General features: G+C 40.9%; 2 protein-coding genes across 3 annotated transcripts in view; one reads left to right on the top strand and one right to left on the bottom strand.

Moving 5' to 3' along the window:
- The first annotated feature begins 248 nt into the window (after window positions 1–248).
- On the top strand, window positions 249–23,654 carry TDG (thymine DNA glycosylase). Its single transcript, XM_003269939.3, has 10 exons — window positions 249–488; window positions 11,342–11,484; window positions 14,240–14,478; window positions 15,303–15,372; window positions 17,214–17,349; window positions 17,551–17,633; window positions 17,710–17,804; window positions 19,145–19,316; window positions 20,091–20,216; window positions 21,724–23,654. The coding sequence occupies exons 1-10, from the start codon at window positions 466–468 to the stop codon at window positions 21,861–21,863; spliced, it is 1,227 nt and encodes a 408-aa protein (XP_003269987.1). The 5' UTR covers window positions 249–465; the 3' UTR covers window positions 21,864–23,654.
- Window positions 23,655–23,763: 109 nt separating this feature from the next.
- GLT8D2 (glycosyltransferase 8 domain containing 2) overlaps window positions 23,764–24,359 on the bottom strand; it is a 59,725-nt gene continuing 59,129 nt past the window's right edge. Inside the window, exon 11 of one of the 2 annotated variants that reach the window (XM_030821280.1) lies at window positions 23,764–24,352. In XM_030821280.1, coding sequence (XP_030677140.1) covers window positions 24,183–24,352 — 170 coding nt within the window. In that variant the 3' untranslated portion in view covers window positions 23,764–24,182. The remainder of the gene's footprint in view (window positions 24,353–24,359) is intronic. The other variant, XM_030821281.1, reaches the window with a different exon arrangement.

Below are 24,359 nucleotides of genomic sequence, written 5' to 3' on the forward strand. Positions count from 1 at the left end.
ATGCTGATAAGCGTCATCATCCCATATACACAGCACCCAAAGGACAGCACCCTATAGCCCACGCGTCCACCAGCCCCCGAAAATACTGGAGACAAAAGCTGACGTCAGCAGAGCGCTCCTCGTCCCCGTCTTCTGGTCCTCCACCCTTCCCGAAAGGCCAAGTGGCGGAGCTGGGGCGCCCAGCGAGAAGGGGGTGAGCGTGATTGGGCTGTCCTGCATCACGTGACGGCCAGTACGCGTGGGATTTGGCTCCGAGGAGGCGGAAGTGCAGCACAGAAAGGGGGTCCGTGGGGGAGGGTAGAAGCCTGGGGGAGGAGCTTGAGTCCAGCCACTGTCTGGGTACTGCCAGCCATCGGGCCCAGGTCTCTGGGGTTGTCTTACCGCAGTGAGTACCACGCGGTACTACAGAGACCGGCCGCCCGTGTGCCTGGCAGGTGGAGCCGCCCGCATCAACGGCCTCGGGGAATGGAAGCGGAGAACGCGGGCAGGTAATTCCGGGGCCAGCGCCGCCCCTCCCTTGCGCCCCTCACTGCGGGGCAGGCTTGCTGGCGAGCGCGCGCACGCAGGGGTCTTTTAAATCCCAGCCCGAATACAAAGGCCGGGGCCGCGCGTGCGCACTGTGGCCTGCTCGGCCTTTCCTTCTCTGGCTGCGGCGGTGGCGGTGGCGGTGCCGGTGGCGGTGGCGGTTGGGGCTGCTCTGAGGGTTACCTGGTGCACCTGGACTCTTCTTTGGTTCCCCGCGATAACCAGTTGACTATAAAATATATTAGTAAGCATTCAGCAGTCTTTGGTTAATGTGTCTTTCTGGATGCCATTCTTGGCTAGAAGGGTTTTCCTTCACCCTCCTTTACCACGCAGAGAGCTGTAAAGATGAGTGTCGAACATTTCCAGCTCCAGGAGTTTTCACTTTAAAGTTGGTTGATTTGTTGCGGCTTCCCTCCCAAAGGCCTACTGAAAGCAACGTTAAGGGTCACGGGTTAGATAATTTTGTTGTGGGAATATGTATACCACTCTCGAGTAGTCAATCTAAAAATAACCTTTGAGTTTTCCAGTGATCTTGGGGACGATCTTAAGAATCCGTTTTTAAAAAGTCCTTTGGGGGAGTCCAGAGAAGGATTTGCAAAAGCAAGAGATTTAGGGACTTGAACTCCTGGCGGAAAACTAAATTTTAAAAAAAGGATGTGGTGACAGTTTTTTAAAAGATAAAGAGTGATGATTTACATTGAAATTAAAAGAAAAAAACCTATGCCTAATGAAGAATTATCCTGACTCTCAGTGGCTAATGGGAGCTGAATTTAGGCAATACAAGGGACTTATATGGGCCTCTTCATGTCTGTAAAGTTGGCATGTCTGGAATCTGATTCTGACATGCCGAGAATTGGTGTTACCTAAACGGGCACACTAACCAAAATAAATTAGAGTTTAGGAAAAGAGATATATGTAGACAAAGTGTGGACTTTATCTTGACTTTGTGGATCAAGTCCTGGAATAAATTACTCCACCTCTTTCCCAGAAGAACTTTACAAATAAGAGAATTCACCAAAATTTGTGGAAATCTCTCTTTCATAACCTTACTTAAGAGCAGAATTGAAACTTGGGCCAAGAATAAATTACACATTGTAAGACTTTATTCAGGGTCTTACAGCAAAATAGTAGGACTTCAATACACTGTTTAGCTCAAAGCTGTGGCATGTCGGCCTGACTTCATCCAAAAGGCTATAGACCAGATTTTATTTTGCCTTGGAAAGCTTTCACCTTCAGGAACTGTGGAAAATTCTGTGTAATGTTCTGAAATGACTCAGACCCCAGGTAATCCTTAAGAGAGTAGTTCTCTGTCACCCTTGACTGTGCTAATCAAGAAATGTAATGTGGGATGTGAAAAAAATAAATTTACTTTTTTTTTTTTTTTTGAGAGAGAGAGCCTTGCTCTGTTGCCCAGGCTGGAGTGCAGTGGTGGATCTTGGCTCACTGCAACCTCCATCACCCGGGTTCAAGGGATTCTCCTGCCGCAGCCTCCCAGGTAGCTGGGATTATAGGCACCTCCCACCAGACCTGGCTAATTTTTGTATTTTTAGTAGAGACAGGGTTTCACCATGTTGGCCAGGATGGTCTTGAACTCTTGTCTCAAGTGATCCACCTGCCTTGGCCTCCCAAAGTGCTAGGATTACAAATGTGAGCCACCGCACCCAGCCGACTTTTTATTTTAGAAGACTAATTTCAGATATTCAAAGAAGAAAATTCAGATTCCATGAATGCAGACTTTTTTTTGTTTTGTTTTTGTTTTTTTGAGACAGAGTTTCACTCTGTTGCCCAAGATGGAGTACAGTGGTGCGATCACCCTTCACTGCAACCTCTGCTTCCCAAGTTTAAGCGATTCTCATGCCTCAGCCTCCCAAGCATCTGGGACTACAGGTACCCAACACCACACCCAGCTAATTATTTGTATATTTAGCAGAGACAAGGTTTCACCATCTTGGCCAGGTGGGTCTTGAACTCCTGGCCTCAAGTGATCACTTTGGCCTCCCAAAGTGCTGGGATTACAAGCATGAGCCAAAGCGCCCAGCCTAGACTTTATTTTAATGGCAAAATAGTTCAGGAGTCTTAGAAAGTGCTTACAGTCAATCAACCAGACAGGAATGAAGGAGGAATTTTCTAAGGGTACTGGGTTGTTTCCAGTGACCTCAGGCGTGAAAAAGACATTTACCGAAGATGGAAAATAGGATGCCAAATCAAAAGTGACTGGAAGAGAGTGGCATGCTCCACTAAGAATACAAACAGGAAAGATTAACCCTTGAATGAGAGTAGACTTTATAGAAATGTTAAGGAGACCAGGAAGGACTGTTTTGGTTAGATGTTGACAAGAAGAAGAATAAAAAAGATTTGGGTTTTCTGCCCAGTCTACTGGCATGGTGGCAGCAGACAACAGAACACGTAAGTACTTTGTTCTGATTTGGATTTTACATCTCCTATGTTAGCAAAATGATTGTCTGACTGGAAGTGGCAGAATGAATATCTGTAAGGCTTAAAGCTCAAGACCAATGAAGGCATTTAGGAGAAGTTTCAGGTGTTCTAACGGAACCATACGCCCTGGCCTGCGTGTGTTGTATTTCAAGGAGAGGCCAGATGAAAGCAGTGTTTGAGGATTTGTAGCAAACGTAAGGGGCCTGGAAATAAACACATGGGTTCCTGTTCTTCCAGAGGTGGAGTCTGTCCTCTATTGGCATTGATCCTGAACAAAATTTTTACTTATCAATGGTTACTGAGCATTTTTAAAAGAAACTAATTGACCGGGCGCAGTGGCTGACGCCTGTAATCCCAGCACTTTGGGAGGCCAAGGCGGGTGGATCACCTGAGGTCAGGAGTTCAAGACCAGCCTGGCCAATATGGTGAAACCCCGTCTCTACTAAAAATACAAAATTAGCCGGGCATGGTGGCATAACTAGTGACCACTACACTACAGTATCAGTTCAGAAAGAAAGCAAGACTTATACTAGACAGGCAGCATCAGAAAGATGCTGGCAGGAGGTACCTACAGTAGTCATTATTATAGCAAATTATTATATACCAGGTACTGTTTTGGATGTTGTACACATGCCAACTAGCTTAATCCTCCTAACCGATTATTAGGTACTATTCCCATTTTACAGATGTGGAAGCAGGGCACAAAGAGATTAAGGAACTTGCCCGCGGAGCTAGTAAATGGGAGAGCTGAAATTTGAATCCAGATGACCTAGCGTCAAAGTCTGCTTCTCTAGCTAGCATATGTGCTTTACTGCCTCTCTTAGTGAGCAAGATGGAGATGGACTGATGGCAATCCAGTTAGGTGAAATAAAAACCTGGCTTACTACTGAAAGAATCGGGCAGACTGAAGAGAGGTCTGTACTCATATGCCATGTATCTTTATCCCTAACTTTGTTCCTTTCAGTACCTTAATGTCAGGGTGCTGATGGCATGGTGATAAAATTTGTGAGTGACCCAAGCCTGGGAGGAATTTGTGGAATTAACTGATTGATTGAATCAGAGTCCAGATAAATCCTGACTGACTGGAATGGTGAATCATCTTTTACAAAGAAGAGGCACAATACTATACTCAGCTGCAGAAAAATCAATGATAAAGTGTGGAATGAAGGAGAAGTGATACAAGGACAGTTTTCATTGATGGGAAACTCGGTGTGAATCAACAGTATAATGTGGGTGCCAGTATAGCTAGTGTCGTGGGTTCTGCAGTTTATCTCCAAAATGAGCAAGTTGGTAGCCCTGCTCAGTTTCAGGCTGATGAGGCTTTATCTGGAGTTTTGTTTGATTCTGAGCACCAAAAAATGACCAAATACTGAAGAAATTTGAAATCATACTACATGAGGAATTACACTATTTGAGGAATACTGTATGAGGACTGGCTTATTCTAAATCTTTATATTTACAGTTTCTAGTAGACTGTACATATGGTGAATACACAGACCTCCATCTAGCAATACCAAATGGAATAATAGTTATGGTGCTATTGCATCATAATTTACATAACCAGACCCCTTTAGTTGAGCATTTGGATTATTTAGCCTTGTTCATTATTTTGTAAGTTCGGTATGGTATATGCTTTTTTTAAGTGAAGATAATAAAATGTATTTAGAAAATAGCAACTTAAGCTGGGTGCAGTGGCTCACACCTGTAATCCCAGCACTTTGGGAGGCCAAGGTGGGAGGATCACTTGAGGCCAGGAGTTCAAGACTAGCCTGGGCAACATAGTGAAACCCCATCTCTACAAAAAATTTAAAATTTAGCCAGGCATAGATGCATGTACCTGTAGTCCCAGCTACTCAGGAGACTGAGGTGAGAGGATTGTCTGAGCCCAGGTGTGTGAGGTTACTGTGAGCTATGATAGCACCACTGCACTCCAGCCTGGGTGACAGAGCCAGACCTTGTCTCTTAAAAAAGAAAAAAGCAACTTAAATCCCTAAAATAGTGTAAAATAATTGAAGATAAAAGAAGTTGGAGTCATTAATTTTAGAGAAAACCTTAAAAATTTAGTTTTTTGAAATACAGCAAATCTAGCCAGGCATGGTGGTGTGTGCCTGTAGTCCTAGCTACTCAGGAGGCTGAGGCAGGAGGATCACTTGAGCCCAGGAGTTAGAGGCTGCAGCCAACTATGATCATGCCACTGCACTCCAGCATGGGTGACAGAGTGAGACCCCATCTCTTAAAAAAAAAAATAAAAAAATAGCAAATCTGAATTAACTGGACTTCTTAATGAACTCTGTGTAGAGTGTGTGTATGTGTGTTTTGAGAAAGACTATCAGAAAGTATAGTCAACCTTCCATATCTATGGATTCTGCATCTAAGAATTCAACCAACTGTGGATTGAAATTATTTGGGGAAAAAAAAAGACAAATAACAACATTAAAAAATGATACAGATAAAAAGAATGCAGGATGACAGCTACTTACATAGCATTTACATTGTATTAGGTATTATAAGTAATGTAAAGATTATCTAAAGTATATGGGAGGATCTGCATAGGTTATATACAAATACTATGCCATTTTATATCAAGCGACTTGAGCATCCTTAGATATTGGTATCTGTGAGGGGTCCTAGAACCAATCCCCCATGTACGCAAAACTAGGTACATACCACAGTCCATTTTTAGAAAGATTGATTAGTAACTAAAGGATGACTGTACACAGTTCATCAGTTCCAGGCAGCTATAAAAAAAACAATCTAGCCGGGCGCAGTGGCTCACTCCTGTAATCCCAGCACTTTGGGGAGGCTAAGGCAGGCAGCTAATGAGGTCAGGAGTTTGACACCAGCCTGACCAACATGGTGAAACCCTGTCTCTACTGAAAATACAAAAATTAGCCAGGCGTAGGCACCTGTAATCCCAGCTACTCAGGAGGCTGAGGCAGGAGAATTGCTTGAACCCAGGAGGCGGAGGTTGCAGTGAGCCGAGATCGCGCCATTGCACTTCAGCCTGGGCGACAGAACAAGACTCCGTCTCAAAAAACAAACATAAAACAACAACAGAAAAACAATCTATGAGTGCTGCAGTTCAACAGAAGATAAGTGCAAATGGGGGCTAGGAGAGAAAAGGGGGTAAACAGGAAAATGAGGGAGAGAGAGAAGCAGTGAAGAATATTTGACACTAAGGTAAATGACGGAGAAAGAAAAGTGAACAAAGGGAAATAAAATCACTCATGCTTGTAAGTTTAACATCAGGAAGTTATACAAAGTAGAAAGTCTTTGGGGTCTGTTTTGAGTCTAGACAGATCTAGTCCTATTTCCTATACATTGTCCACATATGTAGAAATCACTGAACCTAATTCCTCATTTGCATGGTGAGGGAATGGATACCCCGAGAGGATAAATGACTAAATGCTCTTTGTTACTGTCCTTGTCATAGAGTTATTGCTCAGAAACATTACAGAGTTCTGGATTATAAAGTAGCAACAATCATTATGCATACACAAATGGATTTAAGAAATATCCTCACACTGAGGTTGAAACAGGTTTATGCTGCTTATACATTTAGTTGTTATTACAATAGAAGACAAAATTATCCAAAACCCCCCCCTTTTTTTTTAGACAGTGTCTTGCTCTGTCGCCCAGGCTGGAGTACAGTGGCACGATCTTGGCTCACTGCAACCTCCGCCTCCCTGGTTCAAGCAATTCTCCTGCCTCAGCCTTCCGAGTAGCTAGGATTACAGGCGCATGCCACGACGCCCGACTAAGTTTTGTATTTTTAGTAGAGATGGGGTTTCACCATGTTGGCCAGGCTGGTCTCGAACTCCTAACTTCGTGATCCACACCCCCCCCTTGGCCTCCCAAAGTGTTGGGATTACAGGCGTGAGCCACTGCATCCGGCCAGTTATCCAGAACTCTTGAGTTAACTAGCATTCAAGTTTATGAAGATTTTTGTGTAGATGTAATGATTGCTTCTGCCAAGTGATAAGAATGTTGTAATCCACCATCTTTCTTTTATTCTGGCTTTTAGGCAGCTGTTGAGGTAAACAAGCTAAGTTTAATGCTCAAAGATAGTGTATTCCTCAGAACTAACACATTTTATTTTCCATAGGTTTATTTTTCTTTATCTGTTCTAATTTAACTTTTGTAAAATGCCACAGTCCATTTTTAGAAAGATTAAGGGATATATCATTATTATAGGTAAGTTTCTAGGTTTCTTTCAAACTTGATATCTAAGATTATTTTTCCTTTTTATTTTTCACTTTTTATTCAGCCAACTGTGATTTCTAGAATTTTGATTTTCAGCTTCTGAACCCCAGAATTTCTGAAGATGCTTAATGACCTCTGACTATACTAAAAGTTTTGAAAAATTTTTTTAAAGAATCCTCTTGTAATGTGAACGGTGTCTCCCTAATTGATGTATTTTCAGTTTGCATTTTCATGAAGTGCTCAAAATGGGACATGTGAAATTCTGAGAGCAGTAGTAAGAAACATGGGAGAGTGGTAGGTAAATTGCCTTCCTGACCATGTGACAGTAAAAACACGTTTCATGCTTTTTTTTTTTTTTTTTTTTTTTTTTGGAGACGGAGTTTCGCTCTTGTTGTCCAGGCTGGAGTGCAGTGGCATCATCTTGGCTCACAACAACCTCCACCTGCTGGGTTCAAGCGATTCTCCTACCTCAGCATCCCGAACTAGCTGGGATTACAGGCATGCGCCACCACGCCCAGCTCATTTTGTGTTTTTAGTAGAGACAGTGTTTCTGCATGTTGGTCGGGCTGGTCTCGAACTCCCGACCTCAGGTGATCCGCCCGCCTTGACCTCCCAAAGCGCCGGGATTACACTGCACCCAGCCACATCTCATGCATTCTTTTGCTCACTCATTTATTGTCACCGTATGTCTTTGTTTCTATATATTCAAGCTAAATCAAGATGCTATTAGAATCTCGGGAAGCTGCCACTGACCACAGTCAGAACTTGCAGTTTCTTTAGTTGGAATTGCCATAGGACCACTGCTCAAGACTTCCAGATCTAACCTAGCCATATCCAACTCATCATTAGAATATTTACATCATGAATGGTGAACAACCAATATTTCAACAATTTATTGCATAGAGCTACTAATAATTAGAAAACTATGAAAAAAAAGGACATTTTTGTGCCAGGTATGCTTCTAAGCATGGTTCTACATCTTAACTTCTAGTCCCTGTCTACATATTTTCCCTTATGTGTAGCCTTAGTTATACTATTTTGTATCTTTTCTGTTTTAAAATATATATTAACTCTTTCCTGTTCTTTTACATAATATAAATAAACTTAATTTTTTAGTAGCTGCATAGTATTTTCTCATGTTAATGTATTATAGTTTACTAAATCATAACTTTATGTAATTTGTGAACAATAAAAGAAATAAAACTCTTATGATACAGGTTAATCTCTTTCTCACTCATTCTTAATCTTTGCTTTACCAACCTACCCTTAAAGATAGCAGGAAGTGGAAATGCCTCTCCAGTGGTTTGTCCATTGGGATTGGGCTTCTGTTTATCTTGAGCTGCCAACATTTAGCCCAGCTGCTTTGGGTGGTCTGTTATCCTTTGTCTCCCCAGGCCATTTAAGCTTATCCAGGAAATGCTTTAGTTTGCCTTTTTTTTTTTCCTGTTAACCATTTTATTGAGCTATGATTTACATACTACACAGTTCATCCATTTAAAGTGTACTCATTTGCCCTCTTTTGTTGTTGTTGTTGTTGTTGAGGGAGTGTCTCGTTCTGTCCCCCAGGCTGGGGTGCAGCAGTGTGATCATCGCTCACTGTGACCTTGAACTCCTAGACTCAGGCAATCCTCCTGCCTCACCCTCCTGAGCAGCTAGGGCTACCAGCATGTACCACCATGCCCAGCTAATGTTTTAAAATTTTTTTGTGGAGGTGGCGATCTTGCTGTATTGCCCCAGCCACTCTTGAATTCCTGGCCTCAAGTGATCCTCCCGCCTTGCCCTCCCAAAGCACTAGGATTACAGACATAAGCCACCGTGCCTGGCCTCATTTCCCTTTTTAATCTGCTTTCTGAGCTTCCTGTTCTCTTTCAATGAATGTCATAGAGAATAAAAACTGATTAGTAGAGTATCTTGCCATAGAAAACCTGACTTTTGCCGGGCACGGTGGCTCACGCCTGTAATCCCAGCACTTTGGGAGGCCGAGGCGGGTGGATCACAAGGTCAGGAGATTGAGACCATCCTGGCTAACATGGTGAAACCTGTTTCTACTAAAAATATAAAAAAAAAAAATTATCTGGACGTGGTGGTGGGCACCTGTAGTCCCAGCTACTCAGGAGGCTGAGGCAGGAGAACGGCGTGAACCCGGGAGGCGGAGCTTGCAGTGAGCCGAGATCACGCCACTGCACTCCAGCCTGGGCGACAGAGCGAGACTCTGTCTCAAAAAAAGAAAAAAGAAAAAGAAAACATGACTTTCCTCTCCAAATAATAAAGCAAACTTTTCCATTTTATTTTCTACTGTTTTTCTTCTCCTGCCTATTTAATGGCGTTATTTGGCATTTGCTGTAACTTGAGTTTCATCAAATATGTGTTTACTTCCCTGGTTTTATGCTAATAGCGACACATGAGATAGTGGTTTAAGGCCATGAAAAGTATTTTTTTAATTGTTTTCTTTGAAAGCCCACATTCTTTCCTTTGAACAGAATACTTTGAACAAAATTTAAATCGTGTTCAGAAGAGAGGTTTAGAGGTTTTTTCCTTCATAAATTCAAGACATATTTACAAAATATCCATTTCACGTTCCTCTTTAGTGACTGAATCTGTTTTGTGTTGCTATTTCAGAATACCATAGACTGGGCAATTAATAAACAGTAGAGGTTTTCTTGGCTCCTATTTCTGGAGCCTGGGAAGTCCAAGATGGAGGGGCTACATCTGATGAGGGGCTTCTTGCTGCATCATAAAATGGCAGAAGGAATCACACAGTGAGGCAGCACTTGTGACAGAGAGAGGTAGGAAAGGGGGTTAAACTCATCCACTCGTGTTATCAGGAACCCTCTCCTGTGATAATAGCATTAACCCATTCGTGAAGGCAGAGCCCTCCTCTTGACCTAATCACCATTTTTTTTTTCTTTTGAGGCAGAATCTTGCTCTGTCACCCAGGCTGGAGTGCAGTGGTACAATCTCAGCTCACTTCAACCTCCGCCTTCCAGGCTCAAGCAGTTCTCCTGCCTCAGCCTCCCAAGTATCTGGGACTTCAGGTGCATGCCACTGTGCTCGGCTAATTTTTATATTTTTAGTAGAGGCGGGGTTTTGCCATGTTGGTCAGGCTGGTTATGAACTCCTGACCTCAGGTGATCTACCCTCCTCGGCCTCCCAAAGTGCTGGGATTACAGGTGTGAGCCACTGTGCCCGGCCTTGTCACCTCATAAAGGTCCTACCTCTCAACACTTGCATTGGGGATTTAGTTTTCAACACATGAACTTTGGGGGACACATTCAAACCATAGCAGTGGCAAAAAAAAAAAAAAAAAAAAAAAGCCCTAGCCTCAACAAAACAACAAAAATACCACCACCAATAAAAATCAAATCTAGGCCTGGGTGCAGTGGCTCACATCTGTAATCCTAGCACTTGGGGAAGCTGAGATGGGCAGATCTCTTGAGCTCAGAAGTTCAAGACCAGCCTGGCCAACATGGCAAAACCCTGTCTAGACAAAAAATAGAAAAATTAGCCAGGCATTGGGGCTCACGCCTGTAGTCCCAGCTACTTGGGAGGCTGAGGTGGGAGGATCACTTGAGATCTGCCACCTCAGAAGTAGCAGTGAACCAAGATGGCACTACTGCACTCCAACCTGGGTGACAGAGGGAGACCCTGTCTCTACACACACACACACACACACACACACACACACACACAAACTAATGAAAAAATAAGTAAAGAGGCAAATAAAAATAAACTCAATGAGAATCTTAATTAGATTGGAGGGGATCTTCAGGTGATTAAATACTGAAGGATACAGAAAGTAGGGGCACAAATTGTATTTGGGGACATCTTAACCCTGTATGGGTTGATAGACCTTTCAAGTCTGTCTACTAGAAAATTCACTCAAATCTTATTTCGGAGAAAGTATGGGCTGACTTGACAGGACTGATGAGTTTTATCAGTGACACATCTTATCATTTAAATAGTGCAAGAGTTAATGGTTGGTTAGTAAACACTGAGTAAAGGTTGGTGAACATGTACATACAGGACTAGATCTCTCCTCTGTAATCCACTCTAAATAAATACTTCAGTTTGCTTACAAAATGCTTAATACTGTACTGAAGATTTTTGTACAGCTGATCATTTGGATTTACATTTGGGTAATTTTATCATTCCGTCTCATGCTTCATTATTCTTTCAGCTATTCCCTTCAGCAAGCTCAAGCTTTTTATACGTTTCCATTTCAACAACTGATGGCTGAAGCTCCTAATATGGCAGTTGTGAATGAACAGCAAATGCCAGAAGAAGTTCCAGCCCCAGCTCCTGCTCCGGAACCGGTGCAAGGTAGTTTCACCATGAGAGCTTAGAAAATTCAACATCGGATCAGCCAGCTTATTTAAGAAAGGGTTTCATGGCTCTATTTTAGTGTTAAAAAGTCGAATCCACTTTTTAAGTACTTAGTGTGTGCTAAGCACTGATAGGTTCTGGGGAATAAAAGAACATGGGTCCTGCCCCAAAATATCTCATAATCTAGTAGAGAAAAGTAATAAGTAAATACACGTTACAGCTCAGCACAGTATGTAGTGAAGAGGGGCATAGAATGAATGCCCTGAAAGCTTACAGGGTTGGCTTCTAACTCAGACTGATGGCTCAGAGGCTGCTTCCCAGAGCAGAGAAATAACACCAGGGCTCTGAAACTCCAGCGATGTGGAGGCTTCATCCCCATAAAGATCAGAGTAGGGACAGGTCCAGGCTGAGGGAGCTACACGGGCTGGGCACAGACACACAGAAGCATGGCACGGCCAGAAACGGAGCAATTCTGTGTCCTTGGAGTCTGGGATGTAACAAGGAAATGGTGAGAAATGAGGCTGGATGGGGACAGTTGAAACTTTTTTTTTATCCCAAAGAATTTATATTCTATCATGAAGGCAAGAGGGAGCTGTTGAGAGAATGTAAGCAAGGGATTACTTACTTGATTGGTGCTTTACAAATTAGTCTGGAAATATTAGAGAAGATAGATTGGTTGGTAGACAACAAGTCAGAACTTGGAAGCAGGCCGGGCATAGTGGCTCATACCTGTAATCTCTGCACTTTGGAAGGCCGAGGCGGGTAGATCACCTGAGGTCAGGAGTTCATGACCAGCCTGGCCAACACAGCAAAACCCCGCCTCAAATTAGCCAGGCGTGGTGGCACACGCCTGTGATTCCAGCTACTGGGGAGGCTGAGGCACGAGAATTGCTTGAATCCTGAAGGTGGAGGCTGAGAGGCTGCAGTGAGCCAAGATTGCACCACTGCACTCCAGCTGGGCAATAGTGCGAGACTCTGTCTCAAAAAACAAAAACAAAACTTGGAGGCAAGGAGTGGATTAGATGGATTAGAGACACTGAATAATCTAGGGGAGCACTGAGGAGGACCTGAAGGGGTGGAGAAAGAGTTAGGAAACACTTAGGAGGTAGAATTACCTAGCCATGGCTAATGGGTTTCATGTGGTTGGGGGAGCATGGCAGGGTAGTGGGGGAGAAAGGGGAGTCCAGAAGTAACTACCAGGTTTCTGGCATTGGCATTTGGTTGGAGGAGGTGCCATTCACCAAGACAGAGAATTAGAAGAAAATAATGGGTTCCGGGGATGGGAGAGTGGATGGAGAGAAGTTAATGATTTTCTCCAGTGTAACAGTATTTTATGAGAAATGTGCTCAGGGTTTCGGTTTATGATTGCAGGAACACATCTAATAACTCTACCTCCGCATTAGGACTTCCCCAGCTACATGCCAATGATGGTGGATCCGTTGGCATAGGGAGTGGCTAAGACAGTGTGAGGCAGAAGAGAGGAGGGACTGACTGCCTGTATCCTGCCAGGCTTGATTGGGGAAACGCCAAAGAGGAGTAGAATAGGGTAGAGGCCTGAGTAGTTAGGAGAAATGTTAAATAATTAAGGGTAAGAAAATCAGGGCTTCCTGTTGGGTAACTATAGGTCAGTGGTTTTCAATGAAGGGTGATTTTGCCCTCCCAAGGGACATTTGACATTGTCTGAAGACACTTCTGATGATCAAGACTGGCAGGTTACTACTGGCATCTAGTGGGTAGAGATCGGGGTGCTATTAAACATTCTGTAATGTGCAATACAGCCACCCACAACAAAAAATTATGCAGCCTAAAATGTCAATAGTGTGGAGGTTGAGAAACTGCTTTACGTCGTGAGGTTGGATCCCTCCTCTTGCCTTTTGAAAAGTACTGCCAGCCCAGAGATGTTATCCTGAGCACCCCTAAATTCCCCTCTTCAACTGTGTATGGAACAGAATATACCTCATCTCTAAAACAAGCCCACAAGCCATTTGCGTTTTTCTTTTTTCTTTCTTTTTTTTTTTTTTTTTTTTTTTGGACAGAGTCTTGCTGTGTTGTCCAGGCTGGAATGCAGAGGCATGATCTCAGCTCACTGCAACCTCCACCTCTTGGGTTCAAGCAATTCTCCTGCCTCAGCTTCCTGAGTAGTTGGGATCACAGGTGCACGCCACCATGCCTGGCTAATTTTTGTATTTTTAGTAGAGACGGGGGTTTCACCATGTTGGCCAGGCTGGTCTCGAACTCCTGACCTCAGGTGATCTGCCTGCCTTGGCCTCCCAAATTGCCCTCCCAAAGTGCTGGGATTACAGACATGAGCCACCATACCCGGCCCATTTGTGGTTTTCTACTGGGGAAATTGAGTTAAAATGTTTCCCTTCCTTCCTGTTTCTCTATTTTTCTGTTCTTGTTTACTTATTTATGTATTTAGATTTAGAATTTATATAAAATGATACCTAGATACTTTGTATCCCTGAGGAGGTTAAGATGCCAAGTAATATTGTGTGGAAAATAATAGTCTGTGATTATTCTTCCCAGGAACAGCTAGCAGGGGAAGGAGAGTGGCGTGGGGGATTGCATGAACCCAGTTCTAGGGTGAAAGAAGGGGAAGATATTGCAGAGGAGACTCACGTTGGGACTGTAAGAACTTAATTTTGGGGAGACAGGTACAAAAGGTGCTAGTTGGGTAACTTTTCTGGGAAAGCTGCTAAAGTTTCTAAGTTAAGATTTTCTGCATTTCTGGAAATTATTTGTGTTTCAGAGGCTCCAAAAGGAAGAAAAAGAAAACCCAGAACAACAGAACCAAAACCAGTGGAACCCAAAAAACCTGTTGAGTCAAAAAAATCTGACAAGTCTGCAAAATCAAAAGAAAAACAAGAAAAAATTACAGACACATTTAAAGTAAAAAGAAAAGTAGACCGTTTTAATGGTGTTTCAGAAGCTGAACTTCTGACCAAGACTCTCCCCGATATTTTGACCTTCAATCTGGACATTGTCATTGTAAGATCTTTGTCCTCGTTGGATTTTATAAGTAGTACTGGGGGATCAGCTTTACTTAACAGTTGTCCTTGCAAATAGCATTTTGCTGAAAAGGACCATTTCTAAGAATCCTTTTGGTGGTAAATGGTGTCACCTTCATGAGGTTGTGTTATAGGAGAGTGTTTAAGAGGGTGGGCTCCAAATTTAGACTGTCTGGGTTCAAATCCTGTCACAAGTATAATCTTGGATAATCCTTATTAACCTTCTAAACACCAGTTTTCTCACTGATAAACCAAGGGTGATAATACCACCCCCCTGATAGGGTTGCAAGTAAATGAGGTAATCCATGTGAATCACTTCAACTGAATGATACCTGTGGAGACTTCATAAATGGTAGCACTGATTTTAAGCTCTTATTTTTCTCAGTAACTGTAAGAAACATCAGCATGTGAACAATTGTGTAGGTGATGTGGAGCGAGCTTCTTGTTGAAAGTTGAGAACCAGAATTGTGGCTGGACATGGGCTCAGATTGATTGATTGTTCCAGGACCTCTCTTACCAGACTCAAAGCAGCCCAGTTGGTGAGGGTGAGAAGGCTGGGATCATAAAGGAGTCAAACTGGTTTTTTAAAATAACAGCAAAACTTTTAAAATAAAGAAAATCTCTTTCCCATATATGAAATATTTTGTTCAGATCAAGAATAGTAATTGATAAATGATATTGCTTATGATGCTGGATTAAATTTGTATTTTAATTAACTCAGTTTTGTCCACCACTCTTCCATAGAAACGCTAAGGTTTAGGTCCTGCTTCTTAAGATGAAATGTCTAATTGTTTTGTTTTATAGATTGGCATAAACCCAGGACTAATGGCTGCTTACAAAGGGCATCATTACCCTGGACCTGGAAATCATTTTTGTAAGTAGGTTACCTTTTCAATTAATTTACTTTTAAATTAGATATCTTTGTTAACAGATTTTTTCAAAAAAAATGTGTTTTTAAAAAGAAAGAGACTGTAAATATACATTCATGTTTCATGTTCTGTGTGTGTGTGTCTGTACATGAAAATAGGGTTTGAAATGATATGTCACTGTTAACATTTTAGTCTATGAGAGTGGAGGGATGTGAATAAGAGTATTTTTTCTTTTGTTTGAATTGAATTGTTTCTAATGAGTTGTAGTACTTTTTTTTTTTTTTTTTTTTTTTTGAGACAGAGTTTCGCTCTTGTTGCACAGACTGGAGTGCAATGGCACGATCTCGGCTCACCGCAACCTCCGCGTCCCAGGTTCAAGTGATTCTGCTGCCTCAGCCTCCCTAGTAGCTGGGATTACAGGCATGTGCCACCACGCCTGGTTAATTTTGTATTCTTAGTAGAGACGGGGTGTCTCCATGTTGGTCAGGCTGGTCTTGAACTCTCGACCTCAGGTGATCTGCCCACCTTGGCCTTCCAAAGTGCTGGGATTACAGGCGTGAGCTACAATGCCCAGCCAAGTTGTATTACTTTTTAAAAATGATTTTTTAAAAATTGTTATCTATAGGCATAGTAACGATAGTATAGTACATCTTTGTGGCAGTGCAGACATAATACTAACTTTCCCAGATTTCTGGTGATTATTTTCTAGGAGAGCATAAAATAGTAGTAAAGACTCATATTTTTAAAGTAAGTTTTAAAACCAAGTGTTGGCTGGATCTGGTGGCTCACGCCTGTAATCCCAATACCTTGGGAGGCCAAAGCAGGAGGATCACTTGAGGCCAGGAGTTTGAGACTAGCCTATACAACATAGCATGATCTCATTTCTACAAAAAATAAAAATAAAAAATTAGCTGAGTGTTGTGGTGCACACCTGTAGTTCCAGCTACTACGGAGGCTGGGTTGGGAAGATTGCTTGAGCCTGAGACGTTGAGGCTGCAGTGAGCCATAATTACTCCACTGCATTCCAGCCTAGGTGCCAGAACTAGACCCTGTATCAAAAAAACAAATACAAGAAAACAAACAAACAACAAGCGTAACTACTGTTGCATTGCCTTCTCTATATAAGTTGTCTTGTATGTAAATCATCTTACCTTATACTGCCTAATAGATCAGTGTATGCAATATACTCTCAGGAAATTCTAATTGATTATCTAATAGTAACATTCAAAACATTTAGGGCAACTGATAGTAATGTGGTTTTGGAACTAATAATAACATATTGTCCCTATGGTTTTAAAAAATTCCTTTTTTAGGGAAGTTTGGACTTTTTCTTCAATGTCAAGGTGTTTGAGTGTTGTTAGTCTATTGCTGTATGTTTATGTGTGAGGTGGTGGTATCACCAGTTGTAAAGCAAAATAGTCTCAAAGTTTCCTAAACTGAGTTGCTATATATTCTTGGGCAGGCATTTGCCTCAACCCCCTGTGAAAAGGAGATAATAATAGTATCTCGCAAGATAATTATGATGATTAAATCCAGGCGCTGTGGCTCACACCTGTAATCCCAGCAGTTTTGGAGGCTGAGGTGGGAAGATCACTTGAGCCCAGGAATTCAAGACCAGCCTGGGCAACATGGTGAAACCCTGTCTCTACAAAAAATACAAAAATTAGCTGGGTGTGGTGGTGTGCACCTGGGGTCCCAGCCACTCAGGAGGCTGAGGTGGGAGGATTGCTTGAGCCTGGGTGGTCGAGGCTGCACTGAGCTATGATCGTACCACTACACTCTAGCCTGGGTGACAGAGTGAGACCCTGTCTAAAAAACAATAAATAACTGAATTTTCATTTTACAGGGAAGTGTTTGTTTATGTCAGGGCTCAGTGAGGTCCAGCTGAACCATATGGATGATCACACGCTACCAGGGAAATATGGTATTGGATTTACCAACATGGTGGAAAGGACCACGCCCAGCAGCAAAGATCTCTCCAGGTAAGTACACAGCATTTGTTTTTATGGGTTGGAACCTTGAGTATGCTGGTGCCCCAAACATTCTAGGAACATCATATGTATCTAGTTCAAGCTGAGCTTAACAAATTTACTATATGCTCTTTCATTGAAAGCTGTCTGAATTTAGCATATTATAAATATTGCCATATTTATATTTTTGACTACTTTTTAATTCAATTTTAGTAAAGAATTTCGTGAAGGAGGACGTATTCTAGTACAGAAATTACAGAAATATCAGCCACGAATAGCAGTGTTTAATGGAAAATGTAAGATTTACTTTTACATTTTTTTTTTCTTTGCTAACATTATGGGCAATGTAAATATGTTTGTATTTCATTTTAGGTATTTATGAAATTTTTAGCAAAGAAGTTTTTGGAGTAAAGGTTAAGAACTTGGAATTTGGGCTTCAGCCCCATAAGATTCCAGACACAGAAACTGTAAGTCCCTAAAATTGAATTTGTAAATCAGCTAAATGTGAATTTTTTTCTAGATAATTTCCTTATTTGTCCTATCCATTGTGATTTATACCATGCAAAACAATTACACTGTATTTTGTTGAATAATATCTATACATCAGCTTTAACTAATAGTTGTAAATTAATTCAAATACTACTAGGGTTTATTAGAAAGAAAAACATTTGACAGCTAAATGTCTTGATGTTGTTATTCAGTGAAAATATGAGAGGAACTGGCTCATATACTACATTCAGAATACATTTAATGGCATGTAGTTGTCAAATTCAAATGGTTTAGCCCTAGTACTCAGTTGTGAAACAAACATGGAAACACAGACATGAACCTGATTAGGAAAACTAATTGCCCCATTTATATATCTTAGCTCACCCTCATTTTAGAGCCATATAAATAATACAACCCAGACAAGCCTCCAGCCAACCTAACTGGCATTCAGTACTGTTGTCTGATACACAAAGGCATCATGAAATAACAGTGTTTTTCAAACTGTCATCTCTACAGAGCTTCTGCAGGCATTTGGTTTCCAATTTTGCTTCTTAAATGTAGTTTTAGGTTTTATTTACAACTTTTAAAAAACAACACAGTGCACAGATTTACATGTTATATATACAACATTTTAACTGATGGAGAAGCTAATTTGCTGCCAGGTTTTTGTGGAAACCTAAAAATGTTTCTGCCACCTACATATATTTAAACTTCTCCTTTAAAATTGTTTTTGTTTATAATTTCTTATAAACATGCAATTGATGAGTTTTATTATAGCACCGGTTTTTGCTTAGATAAAGGCCAAGCTTTGTCTACTTGGTTAAAATTGTACAAGTTCACTGCTTCCTGTAGAGTACTGTATGATTCTCTGTTACATGCCATTTGGAGGCCGGGCATGGTGGCTCACGCCTGTAATCCTAGCATTTTGGGAGGCTGAGGCAGGTGGATCACCTGAGGTTAGGAGTTCGAGACCAGCCTGGCCAACATGGTGAAACCCCATCTCCACTAAAAAATACAAAAATTAGCCAGGCATGGTGGCGTGTGCTGTAATCACAGCTACGTAGGAGGCTGAGGCAGGAGAATCGCTTGAACCCAGGAGGCAGCTCATTAGGCGGAGGCTCATAATTTTTTTACTTACTGACTTGGTAATAAGTCAGTATTACAAATTCAAACTTAAACGCAACTACTTTTATTGATTTTTACATATATTTATATGTAGTTAAGTTATTAACCCAAATAAAGACAAATATTCTAATCTCAATGAGTGAATTCAATAGAATTATAAGATTTATGAAATTATAAAATGTTGTGATTCTAGCTCTGCTATGTTATGCCATCATCCAGTGCAAGATGTGCTCAGTTTCCTCGAGCCCAAGACAAAGTTCATTACTACATAAAACTGAAGGACTTAAGAGATCAGTTGAAAGGCATTGAACGAAATACAGATGTTGAAGAGGTGCAATATACATTTGACCTACAGCTTGCCCAAGGTATGTTACTGTCCTCATTCCTTTTATTCATTTTGTGTGTGTGTATATATACACACATATACATATATACATATACATATATACATGTGTGTACATATATACACATATACATGTGTGTACATATATACACACATATATACACGTGTGTATGTCTATATACATATTTACACACATAAGTATGTATGTCTATACATATGTGCGTATACATACACATATACATATGTGTATACATTACAGAAAGTATGTTACAGATTTAAAAGCAGGAGAAAAGAAAACAATTATATTTGCAGCCAGAGTGCTCTGATAATGGATAATTATCACATTTACACACAGATATTATCACATACTCTGATAATGGATACACACACACACACACACACGTTACAGAAAGTATGTTGTGAATTTAAAAGCAGGAGAAAAGAAAACAATTATATTTGCAGCCAGAGTGCTCTGATAATGAATATTAGTCACTGTTAAAATCTCCTTTTACCAAGGTCTTCCCTCTACTCTGGCACTTCTGCAGATAATTCACCTGCAGAGTGCCAGAGCAGAGGGATGTGAGAAATATTGTACCCTATGTAAAATTGAATGTAAGCGGTTTTTACAATTCTTATGTGTTTGTTTAGTATATGCTATAAGTTTAAAAGATTAATAGAGATGTATCTCAGTGTATATGAACATTCAACAAAAAGAATTGTTCATGATTTCTGAATAAAGCTACTTTCAAAATTGTTGTACAAAATCAGATTTGAATCCTTTTTACCCTCCTCACAGAGGATGCAAAGAAGATGGCTGTTAAGGAAGAAAAATATGATCCGGGTTATGAGGCAGCATATGGTGGTGCTTACAGAGAAAATCCATGCAACAGTGAACCTTGCGGCTTCTCTTCAAATGGGCTAAGTATGTTTCCCTCCACATGTGTATTCCTTTCAAAGACGGTTTGGTCAGGATTGGGGGGAAAATTTTAATAGAAGGAGAGTAAATTATTGAAGAATGGGAATGGTAATATGAAATTTTATTTATAAGTGACTAATAGTGAAAAATTGATCGTTATTTCACGTTGAATTACACAGACTTTTACAGTACATTTTCTTTTTTGTTTGTTTGTTTTTGAGATGGAGTCTCACTCTGTCACCCAGGCTGGAGTGCAGTGGCACGATCTTGGCTCATTGCAAGCTCTGCCTCCCGGGTTCACGCCATTCTCCTGCCTCAGCCTCCTGAGTAGCTGGGACTACAGGCATCCGCCACCATGCACAGCTAATGTTTTTTGTATTTTTAGTAGAGACAGGGTTTCACCATGTTACCCAGGTTGGTCTCGATTTCCTGACCTCATGATCTGCCCACCTCGGCCTCCAAAAGTGCTGGGATTACAGGCGTGAGCCACCGTGCCCGGCCCACAGTGCATTTTCTTTTTTTTTTTTTTTTTTTTGTCTCGCTCTGTCGCCCAGGCTGGAGTGCAGTGGCGCAATCTCGGCTCACTGCAAGCTCCGCCTCCCGGGTTCACGCCATTCTCCTGCCTCAGCCTCTCCGAGTAGCTGGGACTACAGGCGCCCGCCACCACGCCCGGCTATTTTTTTGTATTTTTAGTAGAGACGGGGTTTCACCGTGGTCTCGATCTCCTGACCTCGTGATCCGCCCACCTCGGCCTCCCAAAGTGCTGGGATTACAAGCATGAGCCACCGCACCCAGCCCACAGTGCATTTTCTTTGAGTCATGAAATGTAGGCCATCCTAGTTGCATTTTCCTCCTTTAGTAACAAATGAGTCCTGTATCTGAAAATAGAACAGAAACTTACAATTGTATTCAGGAAGCTTGCTTAACTATTTTAATAATAATTCTCCTTCACTAGACTGTTAAAATCTCCTACTTTGATCATTTAAAACTTCCAGGCCGGGCATGGTGGTTCACGCCTGTAATCCCAGCACTTTCAGAGGCCAAGGTGGGTGGATCATTTGAGGTCAGGAATTCGAGACCAGCCTGGCCAACATGCTGAAACCCCGTCTCTACTAAAATATACAAAAATTAGCCGGGCATGGTGGCAGGTACAGTCCTAGCTACTTGGGAGGCTGAGGCAGGAGTATCACTTGAACCTGGGAGGCAGAGGCTGTAGTGAACCGAAATCACGCCACTGCACTCCAGCCTGGGTGACAGAGTGAGACACCATCTCAAAAAGAAAAAAAAAAAAAAAACTTCAAATAAGCTGATGTGATGGCTCACACCTGTAATCCCAGTGCTTTGAGAGGCTAAGATGGGAGGATCACTCAAGCTCAGGAGTTTGAGGCTGCAAAGTGCTGTGATCGTGCCACTGCATTCCAGCCTGGGCGATAGAGTGAGACACAGTCTCTATTTTAAAAAAAGCAAAAATTTCGAAATGGCATAAACTAACTTTGTTTTTCTTTTCTGGCAGTTGACAGTGCGGAATTAAGAGGAGAATCGGCTTTCAGTGGCATTCCTAATGGGCAGTGGATGACCCAGTCATTTACAGACCAAATTCCTTCCTTTAATAATCACTGTGGAACACAAGAACAGGAAGAAAGCCATGCTTAAGAATGGTGCTTCTCAGCTCTGCTTAAATGCTGCAGTTTTAATGCAGTTGTCAACAAGTAGAACCTCAGTTTGCTAACTGAAGTGTTTTATTAGTATTTTACTCTAGTGGTGTAATTGTAATGTAGAACAGTTGTGTGGTAGTGTGAACCGTATGAACCTAAGTAGTTTGGAAGAAAAAGTAGGGTTTTTGTATACTAGCTTTTGTATTTGAACTAATCATCATTCCAGCTTTTTATATACTATATTTCATTTATGAAGAAATTGATTTTCTTTTGGGAGTCACTTTTGATCTGTAATTTTAAAATACCAGTCTGAATATTTATAGTTGATTCTTAACTGTGCATAAACCTAGATATACCATTATCCCTTTTATACCTAAGAAAGGCATGCTAATAATTACCACTGTCAAAGAGGCAAAGGTGTTGATTTTTGTATATGAAGTTAAGCCTCAGTGGAGTCTCATTTGTTAGTTTTTAGTGGTAACTAAGGGTTAACTCAGGGTTCCCTGAGTTATATGCACACTCAGACCTCTTTGTTTTACCAGTGGTGTTTGTGAGTTGCTCAGTAGTAAAAACTGGCCCTTACCTGACAGAGCCCTGGCTTTGACCTGCTCAGCCCTGTGTGTTAATCCTCTAGTAGCCAGTAACTACTCTGGGGTGGCAGGTTCCAGAGAATGCAGTAGACCTTTTGCCACTCATCTGTGTTTTGCTTGAGACACGTAAATATGATAGGGAAGGAACTGAATTTCTCCATTCATATTTATAACCATTCTAGTTTTATCTTCCTTGGCTTTAAGAGTGTGCCATGGAAAGGGATAAGAAATGAACTTTTAGGCTAAGCAAAAAGATGCTGGAGATATTTGATAATCTCATTTAAACTGGTGCTTTATGTACATGAGATGTACTAAAATAAGTAATGTAGAATTTTTCTTGCTAGGTAAATCCAGTAAGCCAATAATTTTAAAGATTCTTTATCTGCATCATTGCTGTTTGTTACTATAAATTAAATGAACCTCATGGAAAGGTTGAGGTATACACCTTTGTGATTTTCTAATGAGTTTTCCATGGTGCTACAAATAATCCAGACTACTAGGTCTGGTAGATATTAAAGCTGGGTACTAAGAAATGCCATTTGCATCCTCTCAGTCACTCCTGAATATTCTGATTTCATACATACCCAGGGAGCATGCTGTTTTGTCAATCAATATAAAATATTTATGAGGTCTCCCCCACACCCACGAGGTTATATGATTGCTCTTCTCTTTATAATAAGAGAAACAAATTCCTGTTGTGAATCTTAACATGCTTTTTAGCTGTGGCTATGATGGATTTTATTTTTCCTTAAGTCTAAGTCAAGCTGTGTAAAAGTCATTTATGTTATTTAAATGATGTACTGTACTGCTGTTTACATGGACGTTTTGTGCGGGTGCTTTGAAGTGCCTTGCATCAGGGATTAGGAGCAATTAAATTATTTTTTCACGGGACTGTGTAAAGCATGTAACTATGTATTGCTTTGGTATATAACTATTGTAGCTTTACAAGAGATTGTTTTATTTGAATGGGGAAACTACCCTTTAAATTATGACAGACATCCACTAGAGATGGGTTTGAGGATTTTCCAAGCGTATAATAATGATGTTTTTCCTAACATGACAGATGAGTAGTAAATGTTGATATATCCTGTACATGACAGTGTGAGACTTTTTCATTAAATAATATTGAAAGATTTTAAAATTCATTTGAAAGTCTGTTGGCTTTTACAATAAAAGATATTAAGAATTGTTATCCTTAAGTTACAGGCTTTTTCTATAGCAAGACTGAGTGGTATTCTTTCCCCTTTAAACCTGAGGTCAGTTTACCTTCTATTATATTTAACATGTAGAATAGTAACATGATAAAAATCATAAAAATGATGAAAATTTTATTTTTCAGACGTCCATATTTTAAATGTAATAGTTTTAGAAAAGATTGGCAACCTGTTAAAAAGATCTACATGTGAAAAATACATTTAGAAGTTTTAAAAATTTGTAGATATAATTGTGATTCAGAATTAAGCAGATTGATTGCTGATATCTAGATGGGTCTCTTCCTTTATGTTTTTCAATCACATATTCTTGATTTCCATAGTTATCACATGTACTTAAAGAAGTTAATCAATGCCTTTATGGTCCAAGGTATAATTTGCACACAGTAGTTTTTGGTTTTTATATTGTGGATCATATGTATCAAAGGTAATGTTCATAAAGAACAATGTTATAGTTGGCTACAAAGGGACAATTCCACATTTCTATACAGGGAATATTTTAAGGGTAGAGTTATATCAGCTATGGTGATTGAGTTTAAATATCCCTGCAGGGTCAGGAACAAACCAGCTTTCCCATAAGTCGTTGTGAACACTAGGGAAGTCCCAAGGTTTATGTCTTCCATTCCAGTGGAGTAATTTAGCTTCCTGCAGAAAATGCTCCGAATATCTGGCATCTGGATTCCAGCCTTCATT

Source organism: Nomascus leucogenys, chromosome 10 (assembly GCF_006542625.1).
Source record: "Nomascus leucogenys isolate Asia chromosome 10, Asia_NLE_v1, whole genome shotgun sequence".
In the NCBI taxonomy this organism is placed as follows: domain Eukaryota; kingdom Metazoa; phylum Chordata; class Mammalia; order Primates; family Hylobatidae; genus Nomascus; species Nomascus leucogenys.

Coding starts and splice junctions, on each gene's coding strand:
- TDG (XM_003269939.3), top strand. CDS start 466: ATGGAAGCGGAGAACGCGGGCAG. Junction 11,485..14,239: donor TGCTCCGGAACCGGTGCAAG/GTAGTTTCACCA, acceptor TTTGTGTTTCAG/AGGCTCCAAAAGGAAGAAAA. Junction 20,217..21,723: donor CTTCTCTTCAAATGGGCTAA/GTATGTTTCCCT, acceptor CTTTTCTGGCAG/TTGACAGTGCGGAATTAAGA.